General features: G+C 42.7%; 1 protein-coding gene across 1 annotated transcript; it reads left to right on the top strand.

Annotated features, from left to right (window-relative positions):
- The first annotated feature begins 8068 nt into the window (after nt 1–8068).
- LOC140223908 (uncharacterized) lies at nt 8069–8818 on the top strand. Its single transcript, XM_072296411.1, has one exon. It carries the CDS (start codon nt 8069–8071, stop codon nt 8816–8818), a length of 750 nt encoding a protein of 249 aa, XP_072152512.1.
- Nucleotides 8819–16880: the final 8062 nt, after the last annotated feature.

Here is a 16880-nt window from a genome sequence, read left to right as displayed (position 1 = left end):
GGTAGAACGAGAAGAACCTATCGATCGCATGGCTGGACTACCAAAAAGCCTTCGACAGCATGCCTCACAGCTGGATCATCCGTGCACTGGAACTCATGGGAGTGCACCCGAATATAGTAAACGCCTGTAAGAACATGATGGAGCACTGGTCAACATGCATCCAACTAAGAGGAAAAACAGATACAATTATCACCTCTGAAATTAAAATAAGACGAGGAATCTACCAAGGGGACGCGTTCTCCCCCCTTCTCTTCTGCGTTGGATTAATACCCCTCTCTACACGACTAAACAACATGAACAATGGATATAACATCATGGCAGGCCATAAACAACTGACGCACCTCCTGTATATGGATGATCTGAAACTGTTCAGCAGCAGCGACGAGAAACTGCAAAATCAACTCGAGACGGTGAAAGAATTCAGTGACGACATAGGTATGAAATTTGGCCTAGATAAGTGTGCCAAGGTAACCTTCAAGAAAGGTAAATACATCCACGGAGAAAACATGGATATAGACGTCGACACCAGCATCCGACAGTTAGACCCAGGTGAAACGTACAAATACCTCGGAATGGAAGAAAGTATAGGTATCCAACATAAGACAATAAAAAAAAGGTAAAGAGAGAATACATACGTCGAGTAAGAGCAGTACTAAAGACAGAGCTGACGGCAAAAAACAAGATAACTGCAATCGGAGCGCTAGCCGTACCCGTTCTACAGTACGGATTTGCAATTCTGAATTGGAAAATAAAAGAAATAAAAGCGCTAGACATAAAAACAAGAAAATGTCTGACAATGCATAAAATGCACCACCCATCCGCAGACGTTGACAGGCTATACGTAAGCAGAAAACTAGGAGGACGAGGACTTAGGCAAACTGAATCAACATACAAATCTTCCATCATCAATGCGAAGTACTACCTCCAGGAAAAAAAAAACGAAGACCCTTTTCTCAAAGCCGTATACAGGGTGATCCAAAAGTCCCTTCCACCCCCTCTAACTTTTTACCTAATTGAGGTACAGATTTGAAACTTGGGGGATATTCCTAGGTAAAAGGGAGCTACTTTTTGGCCCCCCTAAAATTTTCAGGGGGGCCCCCCTTGGGGGGGCAACGGCCCCCAACTTTTAATTTTCAAATGGGAAGACCCCCTTTGTGATAGCTCGTTCGAAAGAGCATAAAAAAAGAAAACTTTTCGCGCAAACCCGAAGTCAATATCTGAAACCGTTTCAAAATGGCGGCCGGTTAAAGTTCAAAATGGCCGAAAATTCACACCGGTTATTTGTCGATGGATTTGCGCGAAAATCGGTATGTAGGGGTATTTTGACACGAGAAAAACGAATTTGACGTTAGATTTTAAAAAAAAACCGAAATTTCCAAAATGGCCGCCGGTTAAAGTTCAAAATGACCAAAAACTGATTTTTTTAGAAATCTAAGTTCAAATTTGTTTATCTAATGCCAAAATACTCTCAAATTCCAAGTTTTAGGCAAATCCATCAGCAAAAAACCGAGGTGACAATTTTTGGCCATTTTAAACTTTAACCGGCGGCCATTTTGGAAATTTCGGTTTTTTTTGAAAATCTAACGTCAAATTCGTTTTTCTCGTGTCAAAATACCCCTACATACCGATTTTCGCGCAAATCCATCGACAAATAACCGGTGTGAATTTTCGGCCATTTTGAACTTTAACCGGCCGCCATTTTGAAACGGTTTGAGATATTGACTTCGGGTTTGCGCGAAAAGTTTTCTTTTTTTATGCTCTTTCGAACGAGCTATCACAAAGGGGGTCTTCCCATTTGAAAATTAAAAGTTGGGGGCCGTTGCCCCCCAAGGGGGGCCCCCCTAAAAATTTTAGGGGGGCCAAAAAGTAGCTCCCTTTTACCTAGGAATATCCCCCAAGTTTCAAATCTGTACCTCAATTAGGTAAAAAATTAGAGGGGGTGGAAGGGACTTTTGGATCACCCTGTATGCCGTCAACCTTGCTCTAGACAAAGACCACATTGCGAAAGAAGCAAACAAGTTTGAAGCCGAGCTCGGAGAAAACTTTGAAGTGGCCCCCATAAACAGCAGGAAGCAAAAAATCAAAAAGAAAATCTCAGGAAGCATCAGAACCAAATGGAAAGGAAAGATGATGCACGGGCAGTATCCACTGATGCTAGAAAATGACTCTATCGAGAGTAATCTCTCTACCATCTGGCTCAGTAAAGGTGTACTAAAAGTAGAAACAGAGAGCCTAATTGTAGCGGCACAGGATCAAGCCTTAAACACAAGGTACCGAGAGAGGAAAATCCACAAGAAACATGTGAATAGCAAATGCAGAATCTGTCACCAGTTCGAAGAAACCATTGAGCACATAACATCAGGTTGCCCAATTCTAGCCCAAAAGGACTATATCGAGAGACACGACAGAGTATGCACCCAACTTCACTACAGCCTCTGCAAAGAATATGGAATCGAAGTCGACGCAGATAAATGGTATGAACACAAACCGAAAAACACTGCAACAACCAGAGATGGAGAGACAACGATCCTGTGGAACTTCCCTATCAGAACCGATAGAACTGTTGAGGCAAACAGACCGGACATCACCCTACGTAGGAAAGGCCAAACGTGTCTGCTGATTGACGTCTCTATCCCAGCAGACAGGAACATCACAAAAAAGGAAGCTGAGAAGAAACTAAAGTATAAAGACCTAGAGATCGAAATCAGCAGGATGTGGAAGACCAAAACCGAGTCATACCCTTTGTGATAGGAGCTACCGGAGCAGTCTCTAAAGACTGGACTAAACTGAAGAACGAAATCCCTGGGAAACATTCGCTAGTATTGGCCCAGAAGTCTGCTGTGTTAGGCACTGCCAGAATCCTCCGGAAGGTCTTAAGCTAGGTGGAGCAGCGCGAATACACCTAGAACGTTCCCACACACCAAAAACACCCCTACCGCCTACCACCTCAGGAAAGAAACCTTTAGGCAGGCGTCCTCCAGACACCTACCCTGCCTCGGTTCCTAAAACAGGTATCCTAGTCCGTGACGAGCCACCCCCCAAGGGGGAGTGAAATAACCACCACCCGGCCACCCAAACCACAAACAGCCCTCATACCTAGGAGCATTGTTTGCCCCTGTGTGAGGGCTTAAAGCAACCCAGCAAAGCTGGTGACAGCAGTGAATATGAAAAATAATAATAATAATAATAATAATAATAATAATAATAATAATAATAACAGGCGCGTGTTGTGCAGCTCTTGGATTTTAGCATCCCTAACGGACACAATTTGTTGTCGAAGTATGAGGAAAAGATATCAAAATATATGCCTCTCTCTGTGGAAATTAAGAGAATTTGGGCCATGGACATTGTCTATATTAGGCCTATTATCATGTCCGTCACAGGAGTCGTACCGGAGAGCCTAATTAAACACCTAAAAGAGCTGAAACTCCCGGATCACCTTCTCCACACCATGCAGAAGTCAGTTATTCTCAGCACCTGCAATATAGTTCGGAGTTTCCTTAACATGGAATAGTCCCCTCTCTTTCATCTCTCTAATTTCTTTTTTGGTTTTTTAGTTTTCTATTCTTGAAAATCTTAATTGTTAGGGCATAAACAGGACCCAAGACTCTAGTCTTTGACTCGTCTTGGGCTCTTAATACCAGGAAAAATCCTGTGGGGGGGAAAAAAAAAAAAAAAAAATAATAATAATAATAATAATAATAATAATAATAATACAAAAAACGATCTAACCAATATAGGGAAAATAGGATGTTTGTAACTAACAGTAAGAGCTTCTACAGAAAAATCAAAGGGGACGGAGCAGAAACTGGTGCAACCCCTAAGAAACAAGAAATAGAGGAGTTCTGGAAAGGAATTTTCGAAACTCCCACAAAGCATAACACCGAAGCGGACTGGATTAAGGATCTAAACGTCGAACATCAGATGGAATGGACTCCCCTAAATGAGGCAGAAGTAGCGAATGTCTTAAAGAATCTTGCGAATTGGAAAGCACCCGGCCCAGACAAGATACAGAGCTTCTGGTACAAAAAAATGCACCCCATCCACAAGTATCTAACAACAGAATACATAAAACTACTGGGGGGAGAAGAGTTCCCACCTTGGTTAGCTAAAGGGTGCACGTTAGGGGTGATCGAAATTCCCGACTTGAGCGCTATACAATCCGAATAGAGAAAAAAGGTGGCCAAATTGCATGTAGATTACGGGAAAAATTGTCCGCAGCCGTAATTCCAACGGGAACATGGCGCTCAAGCCCTTCGAATATTTGCATCGTTAAAATGCCTAAAAAATCAGGTTTTTTCTCATTCGGGTCGGTGGAAGTGCCCTCAAACACGCAATTGCAGCATCAAGGAAATGTTTTCCTACGTATTTTTTCACGAGGAATCGATTTTACTGGTTTTTAAAACGATATATCGTTGTATTTAATCGATATATTGATTTTTCACCCGATTTCTGAGAAAAATTTGGTAATTTTTAACATTAACTGCATCAAATTCTATTAATTAGTGATACAAAGGCAAAAAATTTAATGCATAAGTAAACTACTTGCCTTTTGGCATCAAATGACTTGAGAAAAAAATCCTGGCTCCATAGGACAACATTTTCATCGAAAACATGAGGTTCGAACTTCCAAAATCTCAAATTTTCGTTTTTACCGTGTTTTTTTTCTAAGATAATTTCTGGATGATAGAAAAGACACAACTGACACGTACTGTACGTGTTTTCGTAGATAATTTGAGTCAAGGAATCGATTTTTGTGGTTGAAAAATTAAGATATCGATTTAAAATATCGTTTCTTGCGATACTTCGTCCGAAAAATCGATTTTTTTGTGTATATCCCAAGAAATTTTGATTCATCCATGCGAGCCTTTGATAAATCGACATTTTGACTTCAAAAATAGATTCCTCGTAAAAAAAATACAAAGAGTACCTACCGTGGTTACACCTGATCAAAGTACGTAGAAATGTTGACAATTAAGGTACAATTCATACTAGTTTTCAAACTGAATTCGCTGATGGGTCATTCCACGCGAAATCATCCAGCGACTCTAGCTTGACCGACCCTGACTTTTTTTTATAATTAGGTTACTTCTTAAGCTATCCAAATGGATGCACACATTGGATTTAGAGTCCAGACTCGTGAAAACATTGACAAGAAAAAGGACTCTTGATTCAATCAGATTCTGCAATTCAATCAGATTCCGCAATTCAATCAGGAAATCCGCTCAAATTAAGAGGCTTGGTTCTCGATTTAAGCTTAAATCTGCTGGAATCAAGAGTCCTTTTTCTTGTCAATGTTTTCAAGAGTCTGGACTCTAGATCCAATGTGTTTTTTTTCCAGTGCAATAACCATTTTTAAACTTTTTTTGACCATCCTGGTATCCATGGCGGTCTTGTAGAGTTGTGTTGAGGTTCTCAGGTGAACTTCGATAAAATCGGCCTTCACAGAAACGGGCATATCTCCAGTTCTGTTTGACTTACAGAATTGAAACAAGGCTGACGAAATACTTCTTTTAATGATCTATCTTTTAACAAGGCGCTGAAATTTCTGTATCATCAAGGGAAATGAAGTTATTTTAGGACTGAATTGAGATGTATTTGGACTAAAAAACAGCAAAAACTCCTATTTTGAGGATTTTTTTTTTTAAACTTTTATGAATTGTACCTTAGTTGTCAAAATTTCTACGTATTTTAAGCAGGCGTAACCCCGTTCTCCCTTGTATATTTTCACGAGGAATCTATTTTTGAAGTCAAAATGTCGATTTATCAAAGGCTCGCATGGATGAATCAAAATTTCTTGGGATATACACAAAAAAATCGATTTTTCGGACGAAGTATCGCAAGAAACGATATTTTAAATCGATATCTTAATTTTTCAACCACAAAAATCGATTCCTTGACTCAAATTATCTACGAAAACACGTATGGTACGTGTCAGTTGTGTCTTTTCTATCATCCAGAAATTATCTTAGAAAAAAAACACGGTAAAAACGAAAATTTGAGATTTTGGAAGTTCGAACCTCATGTTTTCGATGAAAATGTTGTCCTATGGAGCCAGGATTTTTTCCTCAAGTCATTTGATGCCAAAAGGCAACTCACCCTCACTAGATACCCAGCGTCAGATTCCGAAAAAAATGTTTTTTCGACTGATGAGCCATGAAACGCGATCGCTGCGACGCGACGCCGAGAATCCCGGCATTCCGGCCATCATCTAGTACCCAAACTGAAGAATTACGCTGCTTTGTGGGTAAGTGACTTGTGTATAAAAGTTTATGTGAGCACTAGTTTACTTATGCATTAAAACTTTTGCCTTTGTATCACTAATTAATAGAATTTGATGCAGTTAATGTTAAAAATTACCAAATTTTTCTCAGAAATCGGGTGAAAAATCAATATATCGATTAAATACAACGATATATCGTTTTAAAAACCAGTAAAATCGATTCCTCGTGAAAAAATACGTAGGTAAACATTTCCTTGATGCTGCAATTGCGTGTTTGAGGGCACTTCCACCGACCCGAATGAGAAAAAACCTGATTTTTTAGGCATTTTAACGATGCAAATATTCGAAGGGCTTGAGCGCCATGTTCCCGTTGGAATTACGGCTGCGGACAATTTTTCCCGTAATCTACATACAATTTGGCCACCTTTTTTCTCTATTCGGATTGTATAGCGCTCAAGTCGGGAATTTCGATCACCCCTAGTGCACGTACCTGATACCGAAAAACAAAGAAACAGCGAGCCCAAAGAACTTCCGCCCGATCACTTGTCTTAACATTATGTACAAGATATACACCGCTCTAATGGCTGGCAAAACTTACAAGTATTTAGAAAGTGCTGAACTCCTCCCAATAGAGCAGAAAGGGTGCCGAAAAGGAGCAAATGGATGCTTAGATCAACTCCTTATATCCAAGACTGCCATTGAAGACTGCAAAAGGAGGAAGAAAAATCTATCCGTAGCATGGCTAGACTACCAAAAAGCCTTCGACAGCATGCCACATAGCTGGATCATACGAGCACTGGAGATAATGGGAGTCCACCCAAATCTAGTCAACGCGTGTAAGAACATGATGAAACACTGGGCAACTGTCATCCAACTGAACGGAAACGCGGGCCAAATCGTAACTTCGGAAATCAAAATCAGGCGTGGAATCTATCAAGGAGACGCATTCTCGCCCCTTCTGTTTTGCATAGGACTAATACCCCTATCGAAGAAGCTGAACGAACAACAGAACGGATACGACCTTGAGGATGGTTACAAACAACTGACACACCTTCTTTACATGGACGACTTGAAACTCTTCAGTAGCAATGAAACAAAGCTTCAACAACAGCTTAAAACAGTAAAAGAATTTAGTGACGATATCGGAATGAAATTCGGCCTGGATAAGTGCGCCAAAGTGACTTTCAAGAAAGGAAAGTTTTTTAAAGGTGAAAATGTAACCATCGACAATGAAACCAGCATCAGACAACTAGATCCTGGTGAAACTTACAAGTACCTGGGCATGGAAGAGAATTCAGGAGTGCAAAATACAACAGTCAAAGAGAAGGTCAAGAAAGAATACATCCGAAGAGTTAGGGCAGTATTAAAGACAGAGCTGTCAGCAAAAAATAAGATTTCGGCCATCGGAGCACTTGCAGTTCCCGTGCTTCAGTACGGATTTGCAATCCTAGACTGGAAGATGACAGAAATCCGAGCTCTGGACGTCAAAACAAGAAAATACCTAACAATGTACAAAATGCACCACCCATCCGCGGATGTTCACCGACTCTACGTCAGCAGAAAACTGGGAGGAAGAGGGTTGAGACAGATAGAAGCAGCGTACAAGTCCACCATTATCAGTACGAAATACTACCTGAGAAAGAAGAGAAATGAAGATCTGTTTCTTAAATCGGTACACGAGGCGGACACCCATAGCTGAACACGCTACACTCGATTACCAAAAAAGCTGACAAGTTTGAAACTGAGTTAGAACAAAACTTTGAACAAACACCAGTTAAAAGCAGGAACCAAACAATCAAGAAGAAAATAGCCGAAACCTTAAGATCAAAATGGACCGAAAAGAACATGCACGGTCAGTACCCTCGCTTACTGGAAGAAGACAGAGTCGAAAGCACTCTTTCAACCATGTGGCTGAGCAAAGGAGCATTAAAAGGAGAAACCGAAAGCCTAATTGCAGCAGCCCAAGACCAGGCTCTTAACACTAGGTACCGAGATCGGAAAATACACGGCAGAGCCCGAGACAGTAAGTGCAGAATTTGCCATCAGCACGAGGAAACTATAGATCACATAATATCGGCGTGCCCGATCCTTGCCAAAAAGGACTACATAGAACGGCATGACAGAGTGTGCACCCATCTCCATCATAACCTGTGCAAAGAGTACAATATAGCAGTCGAAACAAACTGGTACGAGCACAAGCCAAAAGCTATCACAGCAACGGATGATGGACAAACAACTATCATATGGAATGTTCCTGTCAGAACTGATAGGACGGTTCCGAACAACAGGCCTGACATCATACTGCGAAAAAGGGGGCAAACTTGCTTGCTTATCGACGAGTCAATCCCAGCGGATAGGAACATATCATTGAAGGAAGCCGAAAAAAGACTCAAGTATAAAGACTTAGGAATCGAGATAAGTAGAATGTGGAAAACGGACACGAAAGTCATACCCTTCGTAATCGGCGCGACGGGAGCAGTCTCGAAAGAATGGAAGAAATTTAAGGAAGAAATCCCTGGGAAGCACTCTCTTGTCACAGCTCAGAAAGCAGCAATCCTCGGAACTGCTAGGATACTGAGGAAAGTCTTAAGTTGAAAACCTTAACCAAAGAATCCTTACTCATTTGTTCCCCCACAACCTAAACCCCTACCCCACCATCATCGACGAGAAGCAACCTCTGGATGGGCGTCTTAAGACACAGTTCTCACCCCGGTTACTGCAAACCTTATCGTCGGCTGTAAATTGGCCATTCATAGCCAAGTTAACACCGGCCTCAACGCACTCTACTCTCTCTACCAATGAGCATTGTTTGCTCACGTGAAGAGAGCCCAACTACCCAGCAAAGCTGGAGATAACTTCACATATAAATAATAATAATAATACTTAATAATAATCCCTCATGGGCAGTATTAATTGCTGTACGGGAGGCCCTTTGTTCAGAGGGGCTGGCGACCCCGAGGTGCCAGAGCAAGCAGCTGGGACATACTCGTGGCCAACGTAATCCCGTGGCGTCCGAGGAAGTAAGTTTGGGTGTATCCCAGGCCGAAGTCCAGCTGCGAAACCTGGAGAGCGGGTTTGCTCCCCGCTTTCCAGTGAGATCTTCAAATTGCAAAAGGTAATAAAGGAAGAGCCTCGGTCACGTCACGCGTTGGGGAGCGTGACGCGTTGAACAGTCCCCACACTGAGAGCGAAGATGGTCGAGGATCGCCTCAGTGCTCGGCACGACGACCAACCCCCAACTCTACTCCTGCTGCAAGTGTTTCGTCGGTTAGTCAGCCGTCGACCACTAAAGCAGGGAAACCTAGACAACGCATGGCTTGGACACCTGCTATGAACCATCATGTCATGCGATGTTATTATTTAGCGTCTAAGATTGAAACAACTTCTGGATATAGGGAAGATATGAGACGGCTTTTTCTTAAAGAGTATCCGGACTGTGAAAATGTAACAGGACAACGACTGATCGACCAGAAAAGGGTCATAATTAAGTCAGGGAAAATCTCGCCACAAGAATTACTTGTCATCAAAGATCAAGCGAGGAATGAATTAGGCTTGGAAAATGGCGAGCGTAGAAATGGGAGCCCAGTAGCAACACCTATACGAACGGACGAGGAGGCAGAAGAGCGCGTAAACGGTCATGAGCAACCATCCGCTAACCCAATCCCGCGTAGGAAAAAGGAGAATCCTATTAACCACACTTCTGAGCCTCAGAGTTGCTCTAGGGTTACCGAGGACAGCGAAATGACCGAGCTTGAAGCGAAGTTCATTGAGGAAACTATTAAGTGGAAAGGGGTGAACCCGAACGTCAGGGGCCCAATACCGAAAGTGCCATATAGCCCGGAAGTTTTTAAGCGCATCGATCTGATGAACAAGATAATTCCAAGATATCTTGAAGATGATTCATCACTTGAGGATATTCACTGTGCTGTCTATTGTGCAGCCACTACGATAGCGCACACCACCAGAGGGCCGAGTGTAACGTCAGGCGGTGCGCCCCGGAATGGAAATTTTGCCCCTAAGTGGCAGGTTAGAATAGGAAGAAACATCGAAAAACTGCGGCGGGAAATCGGCAGGGTCACCCAATTCGCCAAGGGGAACGCGTCCAAACGGCTGAAGTCTAGACTGATAGGAGTCCCATCAGAGGAGCGCAACCTGCAACTTCATCTCGACACTCTAAAGCAAAGGCTGAAAGTTCAAGCGGCTAGACTAAAAAGGTACAAAAAGTGTTACCAGCGCCGGAAAGATAACGAATTATTTCAGCGCAGTGAAAATGTCTTCTATCGAAAGTTGGAAAGCACTGGAAGCAATGAGCCCTTGGAAAACAAAAATCTCCCTCAAAACGAAGGACGGCCAATGGGCCTGTTGCACCAATTTTTTTTTTATTGCTTTAATCGAAAGAACTAAGGCTCTTAATGTCACAAGAATTTTCCCGGAGTTTTTTGATCACCGGGAACCCCCAAAAAATCAACTTTAAAACGCCTCAGAATTTGGATTTTCAATACGGTCGTTTCGGGTCCGCCATTCTTGTGACGTGAAATGATATGACAGACCTGGTTTCTTCATCACTTACAATGTATTTTCCCGTAAGGAAATGGAACCCGCTTTTCAAATGCAAATATCGAATCAATCGATAATTTTTTGATCAAAATGGAAATCAGACGTGGATTCATCGTACGTTTAAATGGTTAAAACCTTCATTAGATACCTAAATAAAAACCGACGGGATAAACCCTATGTTTAAAGAAGACTGTAGTCAATGGGCGAATGTTTACATCCGCTTAGTGATAACAGACATGGACATTAGCTCAATATTTAGCCATTTTCATGAGTTTTTACTTTTTTGTCACTATTTGAAGGTAAGTTTATTTTGTAAAAACAATTGTTCAGTGCCTTAGGATCATGTTAAAAGCTGTAAAGGTATACTTTGTTACTTATTAATTCAAAACACACTCCGGCAGTCCAACGCTCAAACCTGGATGTAGTGAGTCAGTTGTTATTTCTTACTATTTCACCCTTTAATGTTTCACTGAAGACACCAAAATGATAGTATCAATCATTGATGATGAAAAAAACTTATCTTTGACAATACTGATGAGATGAGAAGACCGGTATGTTTTAGCTGGAGGCAAGGAAAATAGACGTAGGATCCTTCTTCGGTTACCAGACTTCATCGATAAAATTTTCTGTATATTGTTACATTTAAAACACACAGGATTTTAAAATTACATAAGTTTATGAAACTTGGGAACGTTCTGAATGATATGGAGATGTTTGTTGAAGACTTAAGTTGATTTACACGCATTGAGAGAACATCCATGGTTTGAGCGTTGGACTGCCGGAGTGTGTTCTGAATTAATAAGTAACAAAGTATACCTTTACAGCTTTCTACGTGATCCTAAGGCACTGAACAATTGTTTTTACAAAATAAACTTACTTTCAAATAGTGAGAAAAAAGTAAAAACTCATGAAAATTGCTAAATATTGAGCTGATGTCCATGACTGTTACCACTCAGCAGATGTAAACAATCGCCCATTGACTACAGTCTTCCTTAAAAATCGGGTTTATCCTGTCGGTTCATATTTATCTAATGAAGGTTTTAACCATTTAAACGTACGATGAATCCATTTCTGAAATCCGTTTTGATAAAAAAAATTATCGATTGACTCGATATTTGCATTTGAAAAGCGGCTGCCATTTCCTTACGGGATAATACATTGTAGGTGATGAAGAAACCAGGTCTGTCATATCATTTCACGTCACAAGCTAGGCTCCACCAATCACAAGTATGGCGGTTGAAAAACGACCGTTTCGAATGGGTCGGTTCCAAAAACAGCTTTTTTTGAGTTTGAGAGGTCGTTTCAAGTTTTAATAGTAGCGCCATCGTTCTTTTCGTGAAATTTGCCATAAGAATCAGGCATCAATTTGCAAATCCCCGCACCTTGCAACAGGCCCATTGGAAACTGAATTTATTTACATCAAACGTGGAATTTTCCAGGGAGATGCGCTCAGTGCATTGTGGTTTTGTTTATCGATGAATCCCCTGTCTAATGCTTTGAGAGACACTGAACTTGGGTTTCACATTAAAGAGTGCAGACAAACTCTGTATATTCTCAGTCATCTGATGTTCATAGATGATATTAAAATATAATCTAATATTAAAATCTATTTCTCATCGCCGGGTGAGCTTAAGATCTTCCTGGTTGTTGTGGAGTCCGTATCCGCTGATATTCGAATGGAGTTCGGGTTGGAGAAGTGCAAAGTCCTGAATATAAATTGCGGAAAGGTGGCGCAAGAGGAGGAAGATCAGACTCTCCATTGTGCAATTGTCGAACAAATGGATGAAAATGATTCTTAGAAATACCTAGGATTTCGACAGAATCGCAGACTAAACCATAGTGACATTAAGCATATGGTTAAACTGCATTATGAGCACCGTCTTAGGGTCTTGTAACGCTCCAGTCTGAACTCAAGAAAAATGTTTATGGCTATTAATAATTTTGCTGTGCCAGTCTTGAAATACTCTTTCGGAATAGTCAAATGAACCACCACTGATCTGGAGAATATCAACATTAAAACCAGAGTGTTGTTGAGTAAGAGCCGGAAGTTGCACCCGAAATCCTGCAAAGAGAGAGTGACACTCGGTCGGGAAGTAGGCGGAAGAGGTCTACTGGATATCCACGAGTTGTGTAATCGTCAGGTGCAGGATCTTAGGACGTATTTTGCAAACAGAGAACACCGCTTACATCAGGCAATCGTTAGCACGGATAGGAAGTACACACCTTTGAATTTGGCCTCTCAGGGAGCTGTGTACCCACCGTTTCACACGGATGAACAGAAAGAGACCATCTGGGCATCTAAAGAGTTGCACGGAAGACACTATAGTCAGGTCAACCAGGATCATATCTCCAAGAGTCTGTCTTACAAATTTCTTCAGAGCGGGCAGTTGTTCCCGGAAACGGAAGGCTTTATACTCGCTATCCAGGAACAAGTCATTTGTACAAGAAACTATAGGAAGTTCGTCATTAAAGATGGGACCGTTGATGACTCGTGCAGGAAGTGTCATTTATGTCCTGAAACGATTGATCACATCACAGCAGGTTGCAGACTCCTAGCTGGTACCGAATACATACCAAAAGACACAACTCAGTAGCCAAAATAATCCACCAAGGGCTTTCATTACATCGTAACCTGTTTGACAGTGTGCCTCCAGTGTGCACTGTTTTAAGTTATTGCAGATAAGTTCTAAATGTATATTAAAATTCAGATTTTTTGTTATATAGAAGCCGAGATGTTTCATGATGTATTTAGTTTTATCCCCCCCCCCCCCCCCCCGATGTGTTTAGTGTATCCCCGTATGGGGGACTGTACTCAGTACTGTCACAGGTTTAGCAAGCCTGCGGACCCCAGCTGGTAGCCCCTGCCTCAAAGGGGGGTGGAGATGGTCACCGGCTTCATGGCGTATGAACCACTCATCAGAGGGGCAGACAGGGCTCATAGCTGTGGTGAAAGCAGCCTGTCTAGGAGACGGTACTCCAAAATCAAACCCTGGTCCTCCAGGTTGGGGATTGGGGCATCGGGCTAACTCCCCGATACCCGGAAAAAACTTAATGTTAAAAAGCCTAATAAAGATAGCCTCGGTGATAATGGAAAAAAACGGATTTTGCGACACAAACTACGGAAAAGGACAATGGTTTTTGGGACATGGAATGTACAGGGCATTTCTAATAAATTGACAGAGGTTGTATCGGAGGTAAAAAAGTATAATGTAGATGTCGCCGTGTTAACAGAAACGAAAAAGAAAGGCACAGGATCAGAAAACTTAGGATGTTATGATCTGTTCTATAGTGGTGTCAGTAAAGATCAACGTGCACAGCAAGGAGTCGCCATACTTATCCGGAAAAGTTTGCGTCCGTCAATAACTACTTGGGAGGCAGTAGACCAGCGGATCATCAATATGCATCTTACACTGCATGGTCACAAGGTGGCACTGTTAGGAGTATATGGTGTGAATGATGATGCTCCCGTCAATCTAAAGGATCAGTTCTTTGAGCAACTCAACGACGAGGTTCTGAGGGTTGGAAGGACAAGGGAGGTCATTATCATGGGAGATTTGAATGGTAGAACCGGACGAAGGAATGGTTCTAAAGTTGTTGGACCTTTCGGTGAAGAGGCGATGAATGACAACGGTGCACACATCATTGATGTGTGTGAACAAAACGAGTTGAAAATACTGAACGGATTCTACCAACATCGAGATATCCATAAGTACACATGGGTTCAGCAAACTCGGGGGCTGAAGTCAATCATCGACTACGCGGTCACCAGGCAAACGAGTACCATGAAGGTTCAACAAGTAAGAGTTTGCCGGGGGTTCCCCTGTGGTAGTGATCACCATTTTCTCAAGGCGGAGATTGCATTTCCGGTTAAGTATGGGCTGCGGAGGAATACCTTGCAACATCAGAAGTGCCAGCCACATTAAGGAACGAAGATCGAACAAGTGCACTACAACATCGATAGCTTACAGCATGAAAGCCTGAAAGCGCTCTACAGGAAGCGGCTGGATGAGAAACTGGGAGTAGAAACTTTCGATACTGCAGAAGAGTTGTACCAGTTCATCAAAAGTTGTATACATTCAGCTGCGAAGGAAGCCCTGGGTATGTGTAATGAGAGCAAGAATGTACAGAAACCCTACTGGTGGGACAAAGAGGTAGAGGAGATAATTGAAGAAAAGCGTAGGAAGTACCATGACTATCTGGCTTCTAGGACTGCAGACACCCGCGGCGCGTATAGGAAAGCCCAGGCGAGGGTTCGTCTTTTAATCACCAGGAAGAAAAACGAGTCTTGGGAGAACAACTGCTCAAGGATTGACACATACCTGGGGGGAAGGAAGAGTGCCGAGAGCTGGAAGCTGATCAAAGGCCTAAGAAGGGACATGAAACGGGACATTATATCTCCGATAACAATCTCACAGCTTGACGAACATTTTAGTAAATTATTGACGGAAGGGCGACCAGAGTTTCAAACGGGGAATGCTGAAAATATAGTCGAGGATCACTCAATGGAAATTCGAGTTGAGGAGGTGGTCAAAGCAATCAGGGAATTGATGAATGGAAGAGCTCCTGGGCCGGGAAACATTCCAGCCGAGTTAATTAAATGTGGGACTGGCAAGTTGGTTAACCATCTCAGGGATTTGCTGCAGAAGTGCATTGACGGTGATGACATCCCGAAAGAATGGAAAGAGGCCTGGATAACAGCGTCGCATAAAAAAGGAAGGAAGGATGATTGTGGGAACTACAGAGGGTTAGCGGTGACAGGAACGATAAGTAAAATTTATGGAAAAGTATTGAAAGCGAAGATCGAAGAGGAGTGGACCCCGTTCGAGGCGGAGGAGCAAGCAGGTTTTAGGGCTGGTCGGTCTACCGCTGATCATCTGTTCTGTGTTACCCAGTTAACCGAAAAGAAGAGAATTGTTGGCCAGGAGCTTCATTTAGTGTTTTTGGATATTGAAAAGGCTTATGATAGTATTCCTCTTGTGAAACTCTGGGAAGTCCTAGAAGAAACTGGTTTTAGTAAAGGACTTATTGGGGCAGTCAAGCAGTTTTATCGGGGGGCTTTTGCTAGAATTAAGTGCCAAGGAAGGCTTTCAGACGGTTTTTTGTCACCAAGGGGCTTAAGCAGGGATGTTGTCTATCACCGACGCTGTTCAAGATATATCTAGAGCACGTTCTGAAGGAGTGGAAGAGAAAGTGTGCCGGCATGGGCGTCCCTCTAAATGACCAAGAAACACTTTTCACGCTATGCTTTGCTGACGACCAGGTAGTCATAAGTCAAGATCACGATGACGCGGAGTATATGACCCGGAAGTTGGTGGAGGAGTACCACAAATAGGGCCTCGAGGTTAGTGTCCGTAAGACAAAAAAGATGTCAGTCGGAGGTGCTCAGCAAAACATAGTCCTGGAGGATGGTCAACATATAGAAAGTTGCGAACAATACAAGTACCTGGGGGTGAAGCTGACTTCGGATGGGAAGCTGGATCAGGCCATTCGGGACCGTAATCTTCTAGGAAGGAAAGCCATCGCCATGCTAAATGGGATCCTTTGGGACCAAAGGATTTCCAAAGACAACAAGAAGAGGATTTATAACTCGGTTGTCAAGCCTATTATCACCTATGGCAGTGAAGTGTGGCAGTTGAAGAAGCGGACCCAAGAAATGCTCAAGGCGACCGAGATGGATTTCTGGCGTAGATCGGCTGGAATCTCGAGGAGAGAACGTGTCAGGAATGAACGTGTCCGAGAGATAATGGGCGTTGAGGGGACGATTGTGCACGATATCATGACCAAGCAATTGGTATGGTATGGGCATGTGCAGAGAATGGCTGATACCAGGTTGCCGAAGAAGGTGTTGGAGTGGGTCCCCCCAGGTAGGCGACGGAGAGGACGTCCAGCCAAACGGTGGGTAGAGGGCATCCATGAAAAGATGGAGAGATGCCAGCTTCCGGAGGATCTCTACCATGACAGATTCCTGTGGAGAATAGGCGTCGCAGAGCGCCCTAGCGCGCCGTAAAAGCGGCTCATACATACATATATTTAGTTTTAATTTCTGTTGGATCTCTTTTCACCGATTTAAGTCGGGTTAAGCTGCCGTCTTAGCGACGCC

This window comes from Bemisia tabaci, chromosome 2, assembly GCF_918797505.1.
Source record: "Bemisia tabaci chromosome 2, PGI_BMITA_v3".
Lineage (NCBI taxonomy): Eukaryota > Metazoa > Arthropoda > Insecta > Hemiptera > Aleyrodidae > Bemisia > Bemisia tabaci.
Note: the sequence above shows the minus strand (reverse complement) of the source record. Positions and strands in the feature narration are given on the sequence as shown.